This window comes from Ursus arctos, unplaced genomic scaffold (genome assembly GCF_023065955.2).
Source record: "Ursus arctos isolate Adak ecotype North America unplaced genomic scaffold, UrsArc2.0 scaffold_8, whole genome shotgun sequence".
Lineage (NCBI taxonomy): Eukaryota > Metazoa > Chordata > Mammalia > Carnivora > Ursidae > Ursus > Ursus arctos.
The window spans coordinates 22,253,227-22,271,961 of NW_026623100.1; the positions used below are offsets into that span (position 1 = coordinate 22,253,227).

The 18,735-nt window shown below is 40.6% G+C and overlaps 1 protein-coding gene across 2 annotated transcripts in view; it reads left to right on the plus strand.

Moving 5' to 3' along the window:
• EML6 (EMAP like 6) overlaps positions 1–18,735 on the plus strand; it is a 274,663-nt gene that overhangs the window by 121,154 nt on the left and 134,774 nt on the right. For both annotated transcript variants that reach the window (XM_057309390.1, XM_057309391.1), the window contains exons 5-6: positions 1,338–1,523; positions 3,090–3,225. In XM_057309390.1, the coding sequence (XP_057165373.1) occupies positions 1,338–1,523; positions 3,090–3,225 (322 nt within the window). The remainder of the gene's footprint in view (positions 1–1,337; positions 1,524–3,089; positions 3,226–18,735) is intronic.

Sequence of the window (18,735 nt, forward strand, 5' to 3'; positions counted from 1 at the left end):
TCGTCCTCCCTAAGGGCCACCTCCTCCACGGCCACCAGAGTCCCAGACCCCCGGGTGGTACAACCATCCCAGAACTGCTTCCCTCAATACTTAACTACTCTAAGAGGGCCGCCCTTTTTCCTCTCCTACAGGCACAAAATATTTGACTTGTCACTGATTTTTTCCTCACACTTTTTTTTGTCACCTGGGTTTGCCTACTCCTGCCTTCCTGATCCCCGATGTAACTTCTTCCTCCCCACTGATCCGAGTCCTAGCCTGGCTCATTCCAAGTAATTCAACACGGTTCTCTGTTTTTGAATTTTCTTGCCATTTGTGTGTAGTCTGAATACGCTGCCTTGAAATTGTCTCTTGCTTTTTATGTGTCTCCATTAGATTTAAAGTTCTCAAGGCAAAGATCAGGATTTCAGTATTTTCTCATGTAAGACACCCGTTGAACTCTTACCTTCAGCAAACCACGTTGGCCCCTTTGCCCTCACTTCCAAATAGGGGATGATAGGAATAGCTGCTTTAGCCTGTTCTCAGGGGTATTATGGAGACCAAATAAATGTAAAGAGCCTTTATAAACTGAGGGGCTATATACACAGCAGGACAATCGTACCAGTTCATACATTTAAAAACCATGTCAAAGCAAAATACTCAATTTCTGTATAACCGTGGAAGTCTTGCTATTGCTTCCTACAAAGTAGCTTAAGCTTTATGCTTAATGATTCTGCCACATGATAAATTATGCAATGAAAACTGAAAAGCTTAATCAGTTATTTGGCTATATGGAAAGATAAGTCCTCTTTAGGAAACTTTTTGAGCAACATTTCTACAGTGAAGACATCACATTTTTTAGTTAGAAAAGCATTATTTCTAAATACACACACATCCTGCAGAAAAAATGTCTAGAAGATACATCAACACATTAGCAGGACATTGTAGATATTTCAGTTTTCCTTTTCATACTTCTCTGTATTTCTAAACTTCTCTACCGTGAACCTATCCTGCCTCTGTAATTTGACTAAAAATTAAAGACCTGATGATTCGTCCACTTTATTCCAACTCTGAGAACATTGACCTTTTGTATGTAATCACCATTAAGCAATTAGTAAAGTTTGGGAATTTTAGAACTTTGGGATTTAAAAAATACCATTAAAAGTTTTTCTTACGCTGCTAGTAGTTGGCTAAATGGGTTCACAGTCCTGTTGGTTGCAGTAGGACAAGTGAAATGACGTGTGCCCAGGTCAGCGCTCGCAGATGACGCACCATGTACTGAAATAGAAGCAAATACCAATAATGTGGGGCTTCAGAATGACTACGTTATTTTTGGATCTATTCATTCAATCACTTTCCAGTTTTGGACACTCTGTGGAAATGCCCTGACTGCAAAAAGAGGGATATTTGGCAAAACGGGGGATCTTCAGACCATCCTTTGCCTTGCATGTGCCAAAGAAGACATCACCTATTCTGGTGCTTTAAATGGAGACATCTATGTCTGGAAAGGGCTCAATTTGGTCCGCACCATTCAAGGAGCACACAGTGTAAGTATGTGGGTGTGGATATTGGGTGATTATTTATTAAATAACTTGACATCACAAATATGTTTTTTCCTGTTGCTTTAAAATCCGCAGACTCTAGATTTCCCCAATTATTTTTGTTTGCCTAAAAGAAATGTTTCAAAAGCTTAATAACTTAGCCTTCACCTCAATTATTGATTGGTTGAGTAGTGTTATTCACCAACATCTGGAAGAATAGAACTATTTTATCATTCTTTTCATCTTATAGATCAGTACTTCTCAAACATTAAGGTTTCTGTGAATCTCCTGGGGATCATGTTAAAATGCAGATTCTGACTCAGTAAGTCTGGGATGATGCCATTGCTGCTGGCCTGGGGCCCGTGCATCGAATAGCAAGAGTGTAGACAACTATTGTTTTTACATTGGTTAGTAAGGGTGATTTTTCCTCACTCTGAATGAGCAAGCAGCACCTCCATGTCCAAATCACAAGCTCTGAAAATGCAAACAGTAACCATTGATAAACTTGTCGCTTTTGATGGTCTGCTTGTAAGAACAAGAACAAACTTCTGACCATTCTGCTCTCTTTTGACATATATGATAATGGTTACATTGCAGTATCTATAGATGATAAAATGGAAATGCTCAGAAGAATGGGGAGATGTGAAAGCTGAAACCTATTGTAGTAAATGGAAACTGGGTAAGAAATTTTTAGAAACTCACCAAACCTGTAGCTTATTGCCTCCACGTTGGTCCCGTTACTCTTAATATAAAGAAAAGTTGAAGTGCGTCTTAGCAAAAGAGCTGTGAAATTTTAGATCTTTCATTTTCTTGTACGTTGAACCAATTTTCTTGGCTCCACTAATTATGAAACAGCTCTTAAAACAATTCAGAGGTCAGTAGTCGTCCTCATGCATGAAAGCAGCTGCCTTAGTAACCTAATTTCACACTAGCTCTTATGTCAACAGTATATCCTTGTAGCACTTTTCAATAGACCAGGTAAGATATTTTCCTGTGGAAAATTATCTTTAAGTTATGAAACTATTGCCCATGGTAAAAAAAAAAAGCATCTTCATATAATCCTTAACAAACTAACACAAATGTAGTTTGTCTTCAGTTAGGCTTAGGCGGTGCCTTCTTTAGCTCATTGCGTGCATTTCAGGCACCTGCTTACCAGTGAAAGTGTTTATGTTCCTAGCCAGCATATCTTTGCTTGATTATTTTGAGTGGCAATTTATATGAAACACCTCCATTGTTGCCTTTTCTTTATAAGGATCAGTAGTCACATAAAGGAGTTTGATCTTCATATCTACTTTAACCAAGGAATTAGTGAATTTTTTTTTTTCAAATTGCTGTCAGTTTAGTTAATGGTAAAGGAGCATTTGAACTAATTTGCTTTGGTGGTAATTATAATTAATTTTTGATCTACCCAAAATGAAGGGTATTATAAATGGCTGCTTGGTCTATTGTCAGAATTTCAGTAGAGAACAACGTATTTAAATATTTTTTTGTTTTGTTTTTGCCTTTTATTGTCAAGATCCAACTATAATGACTATTTAGAATCATTGCAGTATTGTCTGCCTTACTCAACAGGCTGGCATCTTTAGCATGTATGCTTGTGAAGAAGGCTTTGCCACTGGTGGACGAGATGGGTGTATTCGATTATGGGATACTGATTTCAAACCAATAACCAAAATTGATCTCAGGGAGACAGAACAAGGATATAAAGGTAATATACATATTAATACCCATAACCCTCAGAATGTCAAACACAATGTGAAGCTCTGTATTTATATGTTTCTCTGTACCCCACCTTATTCTAGAAAGGATTTAAGGCAGTTTACATAAATACATTGAAAGAAGATCATAAGTGTGTTAAGAATAAATGGATACCCCTTCCTCCTCATTTGCATGAAGGTATCTGCATGTACTAGCTATGGTCCTTCTACAAAGATCAAGAACACAATGAGAAAACCACTGAGTGGTATCCTGGGAAATGGGTCTTTGAGTTATAAAACTGGGAAATTCTGGACAAGTTGGTGACCCTAAATGAGACCGCTCCCAGACTCTGAAAATAAACAGGAAATAATTGACAGGAAAAACAAGACCAAAAAAATAGCTTTAAAGTAGTAGCCCATATTAGTGGGATCAGCGCTGGCTGCAGGAGCCAAGAGCAGGGTCTGGGGCCCCCTGCAGCAAATGAACAGAGCCCCCCCTCCATGTGCTTAGTCTATGAATACCACTGTGACTTCATCTTAATGTCTCTGTTTACATCTCCACTTGAAACTCAAGCCGAAAATCTTTATCTGTGAAAATGAGATGATAAGCCTATTGTAATAATTTTAAAAGATGTATGTAAATGGCTCTGTATTCCCTGGTACAGATCCTCAGTATATTGTAATAATAACTAATATTTATTGAGTGCTGATGTGCCATAACTTACTCTAAGCACTCTGTAAGTACCGTGAGTCGTGCTGTCCACAAGGTGAAAAGTGCTGAGATGAGAGAGAAATTTCCTGAGAATCTTCCTAGCAAGGACTCTGACACGAGATCAAAAGTCCTCAAAAGGCATGGAGCAAGCTATTACTCATCAGGTTCTTTTTCACGAAGCCCCTTGATACAGGCTGATGGCAACGTGGCCACAGAGGTTCTTCCAAAGGCCAAATTGTCTGGCGATGCTGAGAGCTCTCTGCTGGCCTGAGGTAGCTTCCAGACGACTGAGAGAAGAGTAGTACCTATTCTTCAGGTCATCCTCCTTAAAAAATGTTGTTGTCAACCAAACCTTTCGTAAAAATTAGGCAATAGGAAAGTGAGCCGGATATTGTATTCTTATATGTACCCAGAGGCCAGCTTCGTTAAATATCTATTAAATACAAAAAGTGAGCCAATCTGGAGATTGGATTGTTGTTTTCTTACGGAAGCCCAGGATCTTGGTTTAGATGCATATCTGAATACCAGGCACAGGGGTCAACAGTGCAAGTTGTAAAATTTAGGGCCCGCTTCAGTGCATTGACAAGGAGACAGCCGAGGCCCTTAAGTTCTTTGCCACAGAGATGAGCCAGTATAACTTTATCCAGAAGAAAGGGTTTCAGGCAGGTAAGAGCAAGTCAGCATCCAGAAGAGCAAAACATGTGAGTAAAGCAGCAAAAATGTTTGACCTTGAATCATGAAACTTCTTGGTGTATATTTCAAGTAAACTGAGAGCAAATCATATACTAGATAACGGAGAGCTAACGTACTAGGTGGGGTTATTGACCATGAACTGGCTGAATGTTGGGGAGCATCAGCCAGCAATGATTATTCCTTTCTGGCGGTCATTTCATCTAGCTCATCCAGAAACTGTACCGCATGATTAAATTTTAGAGTGGGTATCCGAGCAGAAGCCATATTTACCCTGGGGTACTTCTCTCTTTGATACGAGTCCCTGACTTGGGGCTCTCGAAGCCAGTGCAGAATGAGCATCCAGGTAACCAGGGTTTATGTTGATCGCATGGCCGACTCCTGGCCCCCAGAGTCAGGAAGACGGTCAGGGACGCCCTGCAGTTTGTGTCAGCGTCAAAAGATTCCCACACACCTGCCCTTGCCAAGGTCAGAGCAGACACAGGTGGCGCACGGTAGACAGGAAGCATGCCTGCACCTCACAGATGCGGCCTACAGTGCCTGGGCGTAGAGTTTGTCAGAGAGATTGGCATGCCCTTGTGGATGGATGACCAGAGACACAAGAGCCTCTCCTTCCGTGGGAGTAACAGACCGTGCTTTTTAAAAGATCTTAAAGACCATGCTGCTGTTTGAGCCCAAGGGAGCCTTGAGAATTTGTGCCATTTCTCAGATGGCAGCCATATTCTTGCCACCTTCTTGATTTTTACAATGACTCCTCACTACCAATATTCTTATTTTCTTAGTATTTTACTTTAAGTTGATTTTAATATAGCTGTCTCTCTCTTTTTTTTTTAACTTTTCCTCACTATAAGCAATAATATCCATGAAATCATGGTTTTAATACGTTGTTAATATTTTTTTTACTCATTAAAATGCTATTGAAATAAAAAATTTTGCCCATGTAGTGTCCTCCCCTCCACTCCCATCAGTGGCGCCTTTGCCTGTCACGCTTTTGACGACACTATAACAGAAGTCCACTATGTACCGTCAATCCAAAGAAATGTTGGCATCCATTCCAGCTCTCAATGGAAAAACAGGGTGAATGAAAGCCTAGTTGAAGTGTTGGTAACAACCCCAGATCCAGCCAATGTTCCCCAGTCCGTGTGGACAGGGCCATGCCGGGGAAACCTCCAAGAGGCTCTTCTGCCCTCCGCCCAGCCTTGGTGCACCCTCACCCTGAGGCAGGGAAGGGGGCTGTTGAGTTCAGAAGCACCTTTGCTGAGCTCAGAATGGGGAGAGGTTCTCAGAGTAGCCCTGTCCGTGGTTTTCTCAGAAGTGGCCCCTCTAGGATACACGGAGGTAGGAGAGAGGCCAGTGTGAGGTAGGAGACCCAGCACAAGGAGGGGAATTAAGACATGTAGGGTATGAGGAGAGGATTAAAAGTAATTGGAATGTAAACAGTCTTCTAATCCAGCTTCCCCTTCACTAGCCAATACCTTTCCCTTGGTCCTCTAAGCATTTGCTTAGAATGTGGGGAAAAGAGTAAAGGAACAGGGACAGAAAGGGCAGGAGAAAGGATGAAACAGGAGGAAGAAGGCAGAGTGGGCAGAGGGACGTTTGGAAGTACTTTGTCCATCCCCCCTGAAAGAAGTCTTGGCTTTCTCCTCCACCTTCAGTCCATTGGCCTCAAAAATGGAAACAAAATACACTTGAAAGGAGCACATTCAAGAAAAGAAATGTTAGAACGTGTTTGCTCTCGATCTGGACGTGAAACAACACGTACGGATGACTTTACTCTCGTAAGAATTTCTTGATGTAAATGAGCCTCCTTCCGCATTTTCACTTTTTGAGTAACAATGACTCTTGAGTTCACTTCCATGGAAATATAGTGATTTCTCATTTTACTCAAACAGCCAAACAGCTTTCTAAACAAATTTAGCAAGCGAATTAACCGTGGCCATGTCCCAGTGTCCATGACATAGTACTGGTATTGTGTGTTTCTTAACATAAAGTTGAAGTTCAGAAATTGCTGTTCACTAGCACTTGGACTACTTATAAAGCAACCTACTTAGTCTGCTGCCTGTGAGGCCTGCGACTGCCCTGCCTGTAGACTTTCAGATGGCAATTTCTAAGTTGTTTTATGTGAACAGTCTTAAGATTTGCATGTATTTGCATCTTCTAATAACTATTAATTGCTAAACATCAAGAGAGATGGAACTGTTTGCATTAAGATCAACACTAAGTTCAGAAAAAAAAGCAATTTATTAGAGACAGTATTAATCATTTCCTCTTACATCTTTCTAGTTGAGCTTGAGCTAATTTAGACCTTTGACTTCCAGTGAAAACCGTGAAGCCCACTGTGGATTGAGGGTGAACCAGCTTCGGAGTTGGGTCATGCTCACATCAGCTTGAATCTGCAGGGCCAGAGGCGATGGTTGGGGCTTTCTGGCTCCTGCCCAAGTCTTAGTCAAACAAAATGGCCTTCATCAGCCAGGAGGATCATTCCTCAATCAAAGAAATAGTACTGTTTCATTTACACCAACGATTTTTACATTTTGTAAGTTTAAATAGATTTTTGCTGATTGGTAAGTTTGCAAATTCTTGCTAAGAACACATAATGATATAAACCAACAATCTAATTTGACCAGGATCCCTTATTTACACTTCTGAAAGCCAAAACACCAGGAATTCTAAAATATTTTTTTATTGAGAACAACTTTGTGATAAAATAAACATTTTAACCATCTTTAAAATATTAATTCCATTATAATTAACATACAGTGTTACATTAGTTTCACATGTACAATATAGTGATTCAACAATTCTGTACATTAGTGCTCATAGTGATAAGTGTACTCTTAATCTCCTTCCCGTATTTCACCCATCCCCCACCCACCTCCCCTCTGGTGACCATCAGTTTGTTCTCTATAGTTAAGTCTGTTTTTTGGTTTGTATTTATTTTTCTTTGTTTTGTTTCTTAAATTCCACATGTTTGTTAAATCATATTGTATTTGTCTTTCTCTGACTGACTTATTTCACTTAGCATTATAGTCTCTAGATCTGTTCATCTTGCAAATGGCAAGACTTCACTCCTTTTTATGGCTGAGTAATATTCCATATTATATGTATACGTCGTCTTTATCCATTCATCTATCATTGGACACGAGGGCTGCTTGCATAATTTGGCTATTGTAAATTATAGGGGTCCATATGTCTTTTTGAATTAGTGTTTTCGTTTTCTTTGGGTAAATACGCAGTAGTAGAATTACTGGAACATGTGATAATTCTTTTTTTAATTGTTTTTTAATTGTTTGAGGAACCTCCATACTGTTTTCCACAGTGACTGCACCAGTTTGCATTCTCACCAGCAGCACACAAAGGTTCCTTTTTCTCCACATCCTCCCCAACACTTGCTTTTGTGTTTTTATTTTTAACCATTCTGACAGGTTTGAGGTGACATCTCCTTGAGGTTTTGATTTGCATTTCTCTGATGATGAGGGATGTTGAGCGTCTTTTCATATGTCTGTTGGCCATCTGTGTGTCTTTGGAGAAGACTGTGCTGTGCAGAAGCTCTTTATTTTGATGAAGTCCTAGCAGTTGATTTTTGTTTTTGTTTCCCTTGCCTTAAAAGACATATCTAGAAAAATGTTGCTATGGCCAATGTCAGAGAAATTACTGCCTTTGCTCTCTTCTAGGATTTTTAGGGTTTCAGGTCTCACATTTAGGTCTTTCATCCATTTCGAGTTTATTTTTGTGTACGATGTAAGAAAGTGGTCCAGTTTCATTCTTCTGCATGTAGCTATCCAGTTTTCCCAACAGCATTTGTTGAAGAGACTGTCTTTTTCCTATTGTATATTCTTGCCTCCTTTGTCAAAGATTAATTGATCCTATAATTATGGGTTTATTTCTGGGTTTTCTATTCTGTCCTTTTGATCTGTGTGTCCATTTTTGTGCCATTACCATACTATTTTGATTACTACAGCTTTGTAGTGTAACTTGAAATCTAGGATTGTGATGCCTCCTCTTTTGTTCTTTTTCAAGGTTGCTTTGGCTATTCAGGGTCTTTTGTGGTTCCATACACATTTTAGTATTTTTTGTCCTATTTCTGTGAAAAATGCTGTTGGTATTTTTTATAGGGAATGCATTAAATCCATAGGTTGCTTTGGGTCGTAAGGACATTTTAACTATTTGTTCTTCCAATCTGTAAGCATGGAATATCTTTCCACTTGTTTGTATTGTCCTCAGTTTCTTTCATCGTGTTTCATAGTTTTCAGAGTACAGTTAATTCACCCTGATTAAGTCTATTCCTAGGTATTTTATTACTTCTGGTGCAATTATAAATAGGATTGTTTTCTTAATTTCACTTTCCGCTGCTTCATTAATAGTGTACAGAAAGCAATGGATTTCTGTATATTGGTTCTGTATTCTGTGACCTTACCAAATTAATTTATCAGCTCTAGTAGTTTTTTGGTGGACTCTTCAGGCTTTTCTTTCTATAGCATCATGTCATCTACAAATAGTGAAAGTTTTACTTCTTCCGTACCAATTTGGATGCCTTTTATTTCTTTTTGCTGTCTGGTTGCTGTTGCTAGGACTTCTGCTACTATGTTGAATAAAAGTGGTGAGAGTGAACATTCTTTTTTTTTTTTTTTTAAAGATTTTATTTATTTGTTTGATAGAGACAGCCAGCGAGAGAGGGAACACAAGCACGGAGAGTGGGAGAGGAAGAGGCAGGCTCCCAGCGGAGGAGCCCGATGTGGGGCTCGATCCCAGAACACTGGGATCACACCCTGAGTGGAAGGCAGATGCTTAATGACTGCGCCACCCAGGCGCCCCAAGAGAGTGAACATTCTTGTTCCCAGTCTTTAGGGGGAGAGCTCTCATTTCTTCACCACCGAATATGATCTTAGCTATAAGTTTTTTATAGATGGCTTTTATTATGTTGAGGTGTGTTCATCTACACCAACTTTGTGGAGGGTTTTTACCATGAATGGGTGTTGTAATTTGTCAAATGCTTTTTTGCATCTATTGAAATGATTATAAGGTTTTGATCCTTTCTCTTGTTGATATGATGTATGACGTTGATTTGCAAGTACTGAACCACCCTTACATCCCAGGAATAAATCCCACTTGATCGTGGTGAATGATTTTTTTTAAGTATGGTTGGATTTGATTTGCTAATATTTTGTTGAGGATTTTTGCACCTATGTTAATCGGGGCTCTTGACCTCTAGTTCTCTTTTTTTGTGGTGTCTTTATTTGGTTTTGGTATCAAGGTAATGCTGGCCTCATAGAATGAATTTTTTCAATTTTTTGGAAAAGTTTGAGAAGAATAGGTATTAACTCTTCTTTAAATGTTTGATGGAATTTACCTGTGAAGCCAGCTGGTCCTGGACTTTTCTTTGTTGGGAGTTTTTTGGTTACTGATTCAATTTCCTTACTGATAATCGATCTGTTCAAATTTTTCTATTTCTTCCTGTTTCAGTTTAGGGAAGTTATATGTCTCTAGGAATTTATCCATTTCTTCTAGGTTGTCCAATTTGTGTATTTTGGCACATAATTTTTCATAATATTCTTACAGTTTTTATATTTTTGTGGTGTCATTTGTTATTTCTCTTCTTTCATTTCTGGTTTTGTTTGAGTCTTCCCTATCTTTTTGGGGGGGGTGAACTGGTAAAAAGTTTATCAATTTTGTTGCTCTTTTCAAGGAACCAGCTCCTAGTTTCATTGATTTGTTCTATTATTTTTTTTTAGTTTGTTTCATCTTTTTCTGCTTTAGTCTCTATTATTTCCTTCCGACAGTTTTGGGTTTTGTTTGTTATTCTTTTTTCCAGGTCTTTTAGGTGTAAGATTAGGTTTGAGATTTTTCTTACTTTTTGAGGTAGTCCTATATTGCTTAAACTTCCCTCTCAGAACAACTTTTGTTGCATCCCAAAGATTTTGGATCATTGTGTTTTCATTTTCCTCTGTCTCCATGTATGCTTTGATTTCCTCTTTCATTTTTTAGTTGACCCCTTCATTGTTTAGTAGCATGTTATTTAACCTCCATGTATTTGTGTTCTTTGTTTGTTTGGGTTTTTTTTTTTTTTGGTATTTGTGTTCTTTCTAGATTTTTTTCTTGTGGTTAATTTCTAGTTTCATAGAGTTGTGGTCAGAAAAGATGCATGATATCTTTTTGAATTTGTTGAAACTTGTTTTGTGGCCTAATATGTGATCTATTCTGGAGAATGTTCCATGTGCACTTGAAAAGAATGCGTATCCTACTGTTTTAGGATGGAATGTTCTGAATATTATCTGTTAGATCCATCTGATCCAATGTGTCATTCAAGGCCATTGTTTCCTTGTTGATTTTCTCTGGATGATCTATCCATTGATTGTAAGTGGGGTGTTAAAGTCCACTACTGTTATTGTATTATTATTGATAACTTCCTTGATGTTTATTATTAGCTGCTTTATGTATTTGGGTGCTGCCATATTGGGTGCAGAAATATTTACAGTTGTTACATCTTGTTGGATTGTTTCCTTAATGACTAAATAGTGTCCTTTTTTGTGTCTTGTTACAGTCTTTGTTTTAAAGCCTATTTTGTCCAATATAAGTTTTGCTCTCCCAGCTTTCTTTTCATTTCCATTTGCAGGACAAATGCTTTTCCATCCCTTCACTTTCATCTGCATGTGTCTTTAGGTTTGAAACAAGTTTTTTTGTAGGCAGTATATAGATGGGGTCTTGCTTTTTTATCCATTCTGTCACCCTATGTCTTTTTATTTAATGTTTTTTTTAAATTTATAGTCAATTAGCATATAATGTATTATTGATTTCAGAGATACAGGTCAGTATTCATCAGTCTTGTAGCCAGTGCTCATTCCATCACATGCCCTCCTTAATGTGCATCACCCAGTTACCCCATCCCTCCACCCCTCTCCCCTCTAGCAACCTTCTGTTTGTTTCCTATGATTAAGAGTCCCTTATGGTTTGTCTCTCTCTCTCTGGTTTCATCTTGTTTTATTTTTTCCTCTCTTCCCCTATGACCCTATGTCTTTTGATTGCAGTGTTTAGTCCATTTACATTCAAAGTAAGTATTGAAATGTACATACTTATTGCTGTTTTGTTACTTGTTTTATGGTGGTTTTTGTAATTCTCTGTTCATTTCACTTGCTCTCTTCTCTCATAGTTTGTTGGCTTTCTTTAGTGATATACTTGTATTCCTTTTTCTTTATTTTTTGCATATCTGTTACTGGTTTTTATTTTGTGGTTACCACTAGGTTTTATATAAAATCTTATGCACAGAGCAGTCTATATTAAGTTGGTAGTCACCTAAATTTGAGCCTGTTCTTTACCCCTCCCCCCACCAAGTTTAAGTATATGGTTTTATACTTTACATCCTTCTATTTTGTGAATCCCTTGACTGATTTTTGTAGATATAGTTATTTTTTGTGCTTTTTGTTTCCTACTTTTCTTACTCCTATTATGGTCTTTCCTTTCCCCTCAAAGAGTTCCCTTTAACATTTCTTGTAGGTTTGGTTTAGTGATCATGAATTCCCTTAAGTTTTGTTTGTCTGGGAAACTATCTTTCCTTCTAGTCTGATAAGTAGCTTTGCTGAATATTCTTGGCTGTAGGTTTTTTTCCTTCAGCACTTTGAATATATCATGCCACTCTCTTCTGGCCTGCAAAGTTTCTGCTGAAAAATTAGCTTATAGTCTTACAGGGGTTCCCTTGTTTGTAGCTGTTTTCTTTTCTCTTGCTACTTTTAAAATTCTCTCTTTATCGCTACTTTTCACTTTAATTCCTAGGTGTCTTGGTGTGGACCTCCTTGGGTTGATTTTGTTGGGGACTCTGTGTGCCTCCTGGATCTGGATTTCTGTTTCTTACCCCACATTCAGGACAGTTTCATATATTATTTCTTCAAATAAAATTTCTATCCCCTTTTCTCTCTCCTTTCCTTCTGGGATCCCTGTAATGCAAATGTTATTATTACACTTGATGGTGTCACTGAGTTCCCTAACTCTATTTTCATTTTTTATTACTTTTTCTTTCTCCCATTCAGCTTGATTGCTTTCCGTTACTCTGTCCTCTAGGTCACTGATCATTCTTCTGCCTCCTCTAGTCTACTGCTTGTTCTATCTAGTGTATTTTTCATTTCAGTTATTGAGTTTCATCTCTGATTGGTTCTTTTTTTTTTTTTTTTATCCCTTTAAGGGTCTCACTGAGGTCCTCCATTCTTTTCTCAAGTCCAGTGAGTATCTTTGTGACATTTACTTTAAATTCTCTGTCAAGCATATTACTTATCTCCATTTCATTTAGCTCTTTTGCTGTGATTTTGTCCTGCTTTTTCATATGGGGCATGTTCCTCCATCTCCTCATTTTGTCTAACTCTCTTTATCTGTTTCTCTGTCTCAGGAAAGTCAGCTATGTCTCCTGTTCTTGAAACTGGTGGTCTTATAAAGAAGAGGTCCTACGGTGCCCTACATGCAGTGCAATGTCCCCTGTTCACCAGAACGTTGCTTCAGGGGTGTCTCCCATGTGTGTTTTACGTGCCCCACTGTTGTGGCTGAGCCACTTTTGCCTTCAGTCTAGTCATCGAAATAGGTCTCTTTGCATGTTGTAGGCAGTGTTTGGTCTCTTGTGTTGTTAGTGGGCCTGAGTCCACCTTGGGCTTGAGTTGCATCAGAACAGGCACTTGCCAGAGACGCAGTAGCACTGAACTACAGGAAAACATGGGGGTGGATTATGTGTTGTTAGCAAGGTTTGCATAGGTCTGCTGTGGAAGGGACCTGGAGCTGAGGCCTGTCTGGAAGGGGGCATGTCCACAAGGGAACACAAAGGTGCAGCATGGTGTTAGCAAGTTAGGTAGGAGTGTTGGTGCTGCTGTGCTGGTTCCTGCAGGGGTCCATGTGTCTAGTGTAGGGGTGGGGGAGAGAAATGGTGCCTGCCAGCTCCTGTGTTCCTGGAGAAGTCTCCCAATGATCTCTGCCCCTCCAGCATGCTCTGAGATTAGTAAACAAATTTCCTTCTTGTATAGTCCAGGCATTTTTCAAACTGCTGCTTTTATGCTGTATCTCCACAGAGCTGTTTGTCGTGCTCTTTAAGGGTGGGGACTCAGTTTCTTCTCACTGTCTTGGCTCTCCCAGGACCGATTTTTTAAGTTCCAGGTTTTAGGGGCACTGACTTTAAGAACTCACAAAATTCAGTGCCTCTGCATTTCAAAGCCAAATGTTTTGGGGATTCATCTTCCCTGAGTGGGATTCCTGGTATGAGGGTCTGTTTTTCTCTTCTCTGAACCTACAGCATCTCTCCCTCCCGTGGATAGTCCTGTGGGTCCGTTTAGTTCCCAACTGCGTGTCCACCCTTCCTATCCTCCTCATTGTGGCCTCTTACCTATATTTAGCTGTGGGGAGTTTGTTCTGCCAGTCTTTGGGTCCTTTTCTGGATTACTTACGCTGATGTGGGTGTTATCTAGTTACATCTGTGGGTCAAGGTGAGCTTAGGATCTTCCTACTCTGCCGTCTTCCCCAGAAATCCTCCATTTAACCGTTTCTAAGTGCATCAGTGGCATCGGTTACGTCCATTCACATTGTTGAGCAACTACCAGGACCATCATCTTCAGAACAGTTTTCATCTTCCCAAACTGAAACTTCATGCCCATGAAACAGTCTCTCTCCTTTCTGCTCTTCTTCCAGCCCCTGGCAGCTACCATTCTACTTTCCATTTCTATGAATTTGCCTATTTCAGTTACCTTGTTTAAGTGTAGTCACACAGGATTTGCTCTTTTATGACTGGTTTATTTCTCTTAGCATAATGTCTTCAGGATCATCCACGTGGTAGCATGTGCCAGAATTTCCTTCCTTTTTAAGGCTGAATAATATTCCATTGTATATACCACATTTTGTTTATCCATTCATCTGTGATGGACACTTGCGTTGCTTCCACCTTTTGGCTGTTGTGAATAATGCTGCAGTGAACACAGGTGTACAAATATCTCTTTGAGACCCTGCATTCAATTCCTTTGGATATATATCTAGAAGTGGAATTATTGGATCATATGGTATTTCTATTTTTAATTTTCTTGAGAAACTGCCATACTGTTTTCCACAGCAGCTGCACTATTTTACATTCCTATCAGCATTGCACAGGGTTCCAGTTTCTCCACATCCTTGCCAAGTCTGTCTTTCTTTTTTTAAACAGCAGCCATTCTAATAGTGTGAAGTGGTATGTCATCATGGTTTTGATTTGCATTTTCCTAATAATTAGTGTTATTAAGCATTTTTCATAAGCCTGTTGGCCATTTATGTATCTTCTTTGGAGAAATTTCTATTCAAGTCCTTTGCCTATTTTAAAAGGCCTATAGTTTGGTTTTTTTGTTGCCACATCTTGAGAGTTCTTATATATCCTGAATATTAACCCCTTATCAGATATGTGGTTTGCAAATATTTCTTCCCATTCCATAAGTTGCCTTTTCACTATGTTGATTGTGTCTCATGACGCATAGAAGTTCTTAATTTTGATGTAGTCCAATTTATTTTTTTTGTTACCTGTGCCTTTGGTATCATATCCAAAAAAATCATTGCCAAAAATACTGTATCATAAAGTTTTCCCCCTATGTGTTCTTACAATAGTTTATAGTTTTAGCTTTTAGGCTGTTTAGGTCTTTGATCCATTTTGAGTTAATCTAAGTGTCCAACTTCATTGTTTGTTTCCCCCAAAATATTTTTAATAACTAATTTAGCAGTGAAACTTAACTTACATGAGACTGTTTATCTTCATATGTCTGAATATTCTTACACATCGCTGCAGAAGTATTTGATTTCAAGGTGCTGCTCCAGACCACATTGGCTATATTATATTACATGAGTCCAAAATCCAAAATGTTCTGAATTCCACAGTGCAACTGACCCCAAGGAACTGGATCAGATGGTATTTCTAAGGAACCTCGGATATATGGGATGGTGGAACCCCCAACATATTTTTCAGTGAAAATTTCTGGAATTTGCAAGGTGGTAGACATTGGATGTCAGCATGTAGAACTCTCACCCTATGGATGAATACAGTGAGGTCAGGTCATGGGCATCCACCTAATCGTACGATTTGGGCTCTAACTTCTATCTCACTTCAAACTTAACAAGGCATTTTGAGTGAGATCATTTTTTTTTTTTTAATTTGACAGCACAAGCAGGGGGAGCGGCAGGCAGAGGGAGAGGGAGAAGCAGACTCCCCACTGAGCAGGGAGCCTGATATAGGGCTCAGTCCCAGGACCCTGGGATCATGACCTGAGCCAAAGGCAGTTGCTTAATCAACTGAGCCACCCAGGTGCCCAGAGTCAGATCATTTTTAAAACACATTTATGATCGGCATAAAATAATGAAGCTTAAATGACTTACAGTGATAACAAGAAAGCCAAAAATAATTCTTTAAACCAAGGCAACCAAAGTGAATTACATTAATGGTAATAAATACTTGGAGATACTGGTTGTAAATGATCATGTCTAAAGGACTATGGTAATTATTCACATACTATAAGGTGTGTTATATATGTATTCATTCAATAAACATTTATTAAGCATCTACTAAGTGTCAGATACCTACCTAGGAAGTGGATAAACTCTTCTAAAAAGCATGTTTTAGGCATTTTATTGGAGTTTTTTGTGTACTTTAACTTTGAGCACATATTTGTCGAATTGTGGTTCTGTCTAACGTACTATATAAAGTCCGAATCCAGAGATATCTTGTATTGGGTCAAGCAGCAATCCCTCAGCACTAAGCAAGAGTAGAAGGCCAAAGTCCCCAGGATGCAAGATGCCCCTTCTTAGACTTTTCACCACTTCTGCTGCCCCATTACTGGCCTGAACCACTATCTCTCACATAGATTTCTGCAGTTGCTTTATACCTTGTGGCCCTGCTTCAAACATTATTCTCAGAATAGCAGCTAGAGGGATTGTTCAAAATTTACCTGAGCCAATTCACATTATTCTTTCCCCAAAGAAAGAATCATGTCCTCAGATGGCCTGCCAACTCCTCCCCCTCGTACCCCCTGTGCTCCTAGGCTACTCCCTCTGCCTGCAACACTGTCCCCAGGGATCTGCAGGATTACTGCCCTCCCCCTCTTCAGGACTTTGCTCACATGAACCTGTCCTGATGCCTTATTTAAAATTGAAACCCACTCTGCCTCTCCTACCCCAGGCACTCCCCATCCCTTCTGCCAGATCTGCTTCTCACCTTGTAACAAACAATATGATTTGCTTTTTATTATGTTTGTGGCTGTTGTCTGTTTCCGTAAGAGCAGGAATCTCTTTGTTCGCTGACGCCTCTCAAGGGCTTAAAACAGTGCCCGGCACCTGCAGGTACCTTGGAAACAGCTGCTGATGGAGGAATGAAGAGTGCGTGAAGAGGAGTGTGAGTGGCTGGGGCACACAGCCTTGGGGAGGAGCACAAGTGACCAGGACACAGAAGGGGACACACAGCTTGGTTCCTTTCTTTGTGTCATCCTGCTGTGTTCAGGCCTAAGCCCTAAAGACCAGTGATAGGAGGTCAGAGAAGGCTCTAGGGAGGAGCCTATCATGGCCGTCACGTCCGACCCGTCATCCTGTTGTGAACACAGAGCAGGTGGGTGGGGGACAGGATGGAGGGTGGGAATCCAGGGTATTCTGCCCCACTCTTTATTCTTCTTGATGCTCTTCTTCTTCCTCAGAGTATATTGAGGATCACGGAGCTAAGCTGTTCTCAGTCATGGGTGATTTTGTCCCCCTGGAGGATAGTTGGCATTGTTGGGAGATGTTTTTGATTGTCACAACTGTGGAGTGCTCCTGGCCTATCCAAGGAGGGCCCAGGGACACTGCTGAGCCTCTTCTAGTGTCACCTTGCTGGGATCAGCGCCGCTAGGAAGAACTATCCAGCACTCAGTGTTAACAGTGCTATGGCTGAGCAAACCTGGTACAGAGTATTCAAAAGACTAACTTAAATCTGAGAACACCCTTGTTTATAATGGAAACAAAGCAGGCACCTTCTGTATTTCTCCTGGTTCCTTGGCTGGCTTCCTTACTTTCCTCTGTCTGCCCCCCATCGTGCTTGGGGCCCTGCCACCTGCTGCACTGTTTTTCCGCTGAGAATGTGGTGGTACTGCCGGGGACCAAACATGAGCAGGAGGTGGGGATGGCAAAGTAGGCTGCCAACAGACACAGTGGTGTTTTGTTCACCCTCGGGTGGAATGTGGTGTCAGACAAGCAGAAGCTTACTGTCTGGTTCGTCCTGATAGTCGTTCCCCTCTAAACGTTCTTCCTGAGCACGTCCTAGATGAAAACCAGCCTGGGTGTTTCTGGGCTGGGTGGGCTTCGTCATGTGTTTCTGTCTTCTGAGGTCCTGTTAAGCTGTGTGGATGCTTCAGAATTCCTGTAGCCACAGGATTTGGGATCCTGCGCAATGAACGTTGAAGTAGCCATGGGTTTGGTCAAGAGTAACTTTCGTTATGAATTCCGTTGGAATTCTCAGGCAGAGAGCCCTTGTAGATATGAGCAGCAGGCCGTGGGCCTTTGGTGCAGCAGGCCAGCTGCAGGCTAATTTTGGACTAGGCCCTGCCCAGCCTGTGGCGAGGCCCCACGACCCCCGCAGCAGCTCCCGGGGCCCACTCTGCTAGGCGCTCTGTGTGCAGGATCCCATTTAATCCTTAACCACAGGGTCCCCAAGCACAGCAGCTCCCAGGGCATGAGATCCATGTGGTCACTGGCTCTCCTGCCCAGAAGGGCTCTGCACTTGGTTAGTGCTTTGCTGTGGCCACCTTGAAATTCTTAATCATTTTTCAAACAGGGGTCCCACATTTCCACTTTGTATTGAGCTCTGCAGATCGTAACGCCAGGCTTGTCACCTGGTCATCTGTGCTCATGAGTCCCTGGAGAGACTCCCTCCCTCTTGTTCCCAGACCGCCTTCAGCACTACCCTTAGGACATCAGAACTGCTGGGAGGGCCAGGGGTCCCTGGCCTGCTCCAGACCCCTCTGGCGGGGGGGGGAATCAAGGGGACTCAAAGGTCCCTCCTGGCATTTCCACTTCCTCTCCCTACACTCCCTCTTCCATCCGAGTGAACCATCTCTCGTGAGTGCTTTTTGATTACCTTTTACCTCTTTACCGAGGGGGCTCCTTAGTATGGCATCTTTAA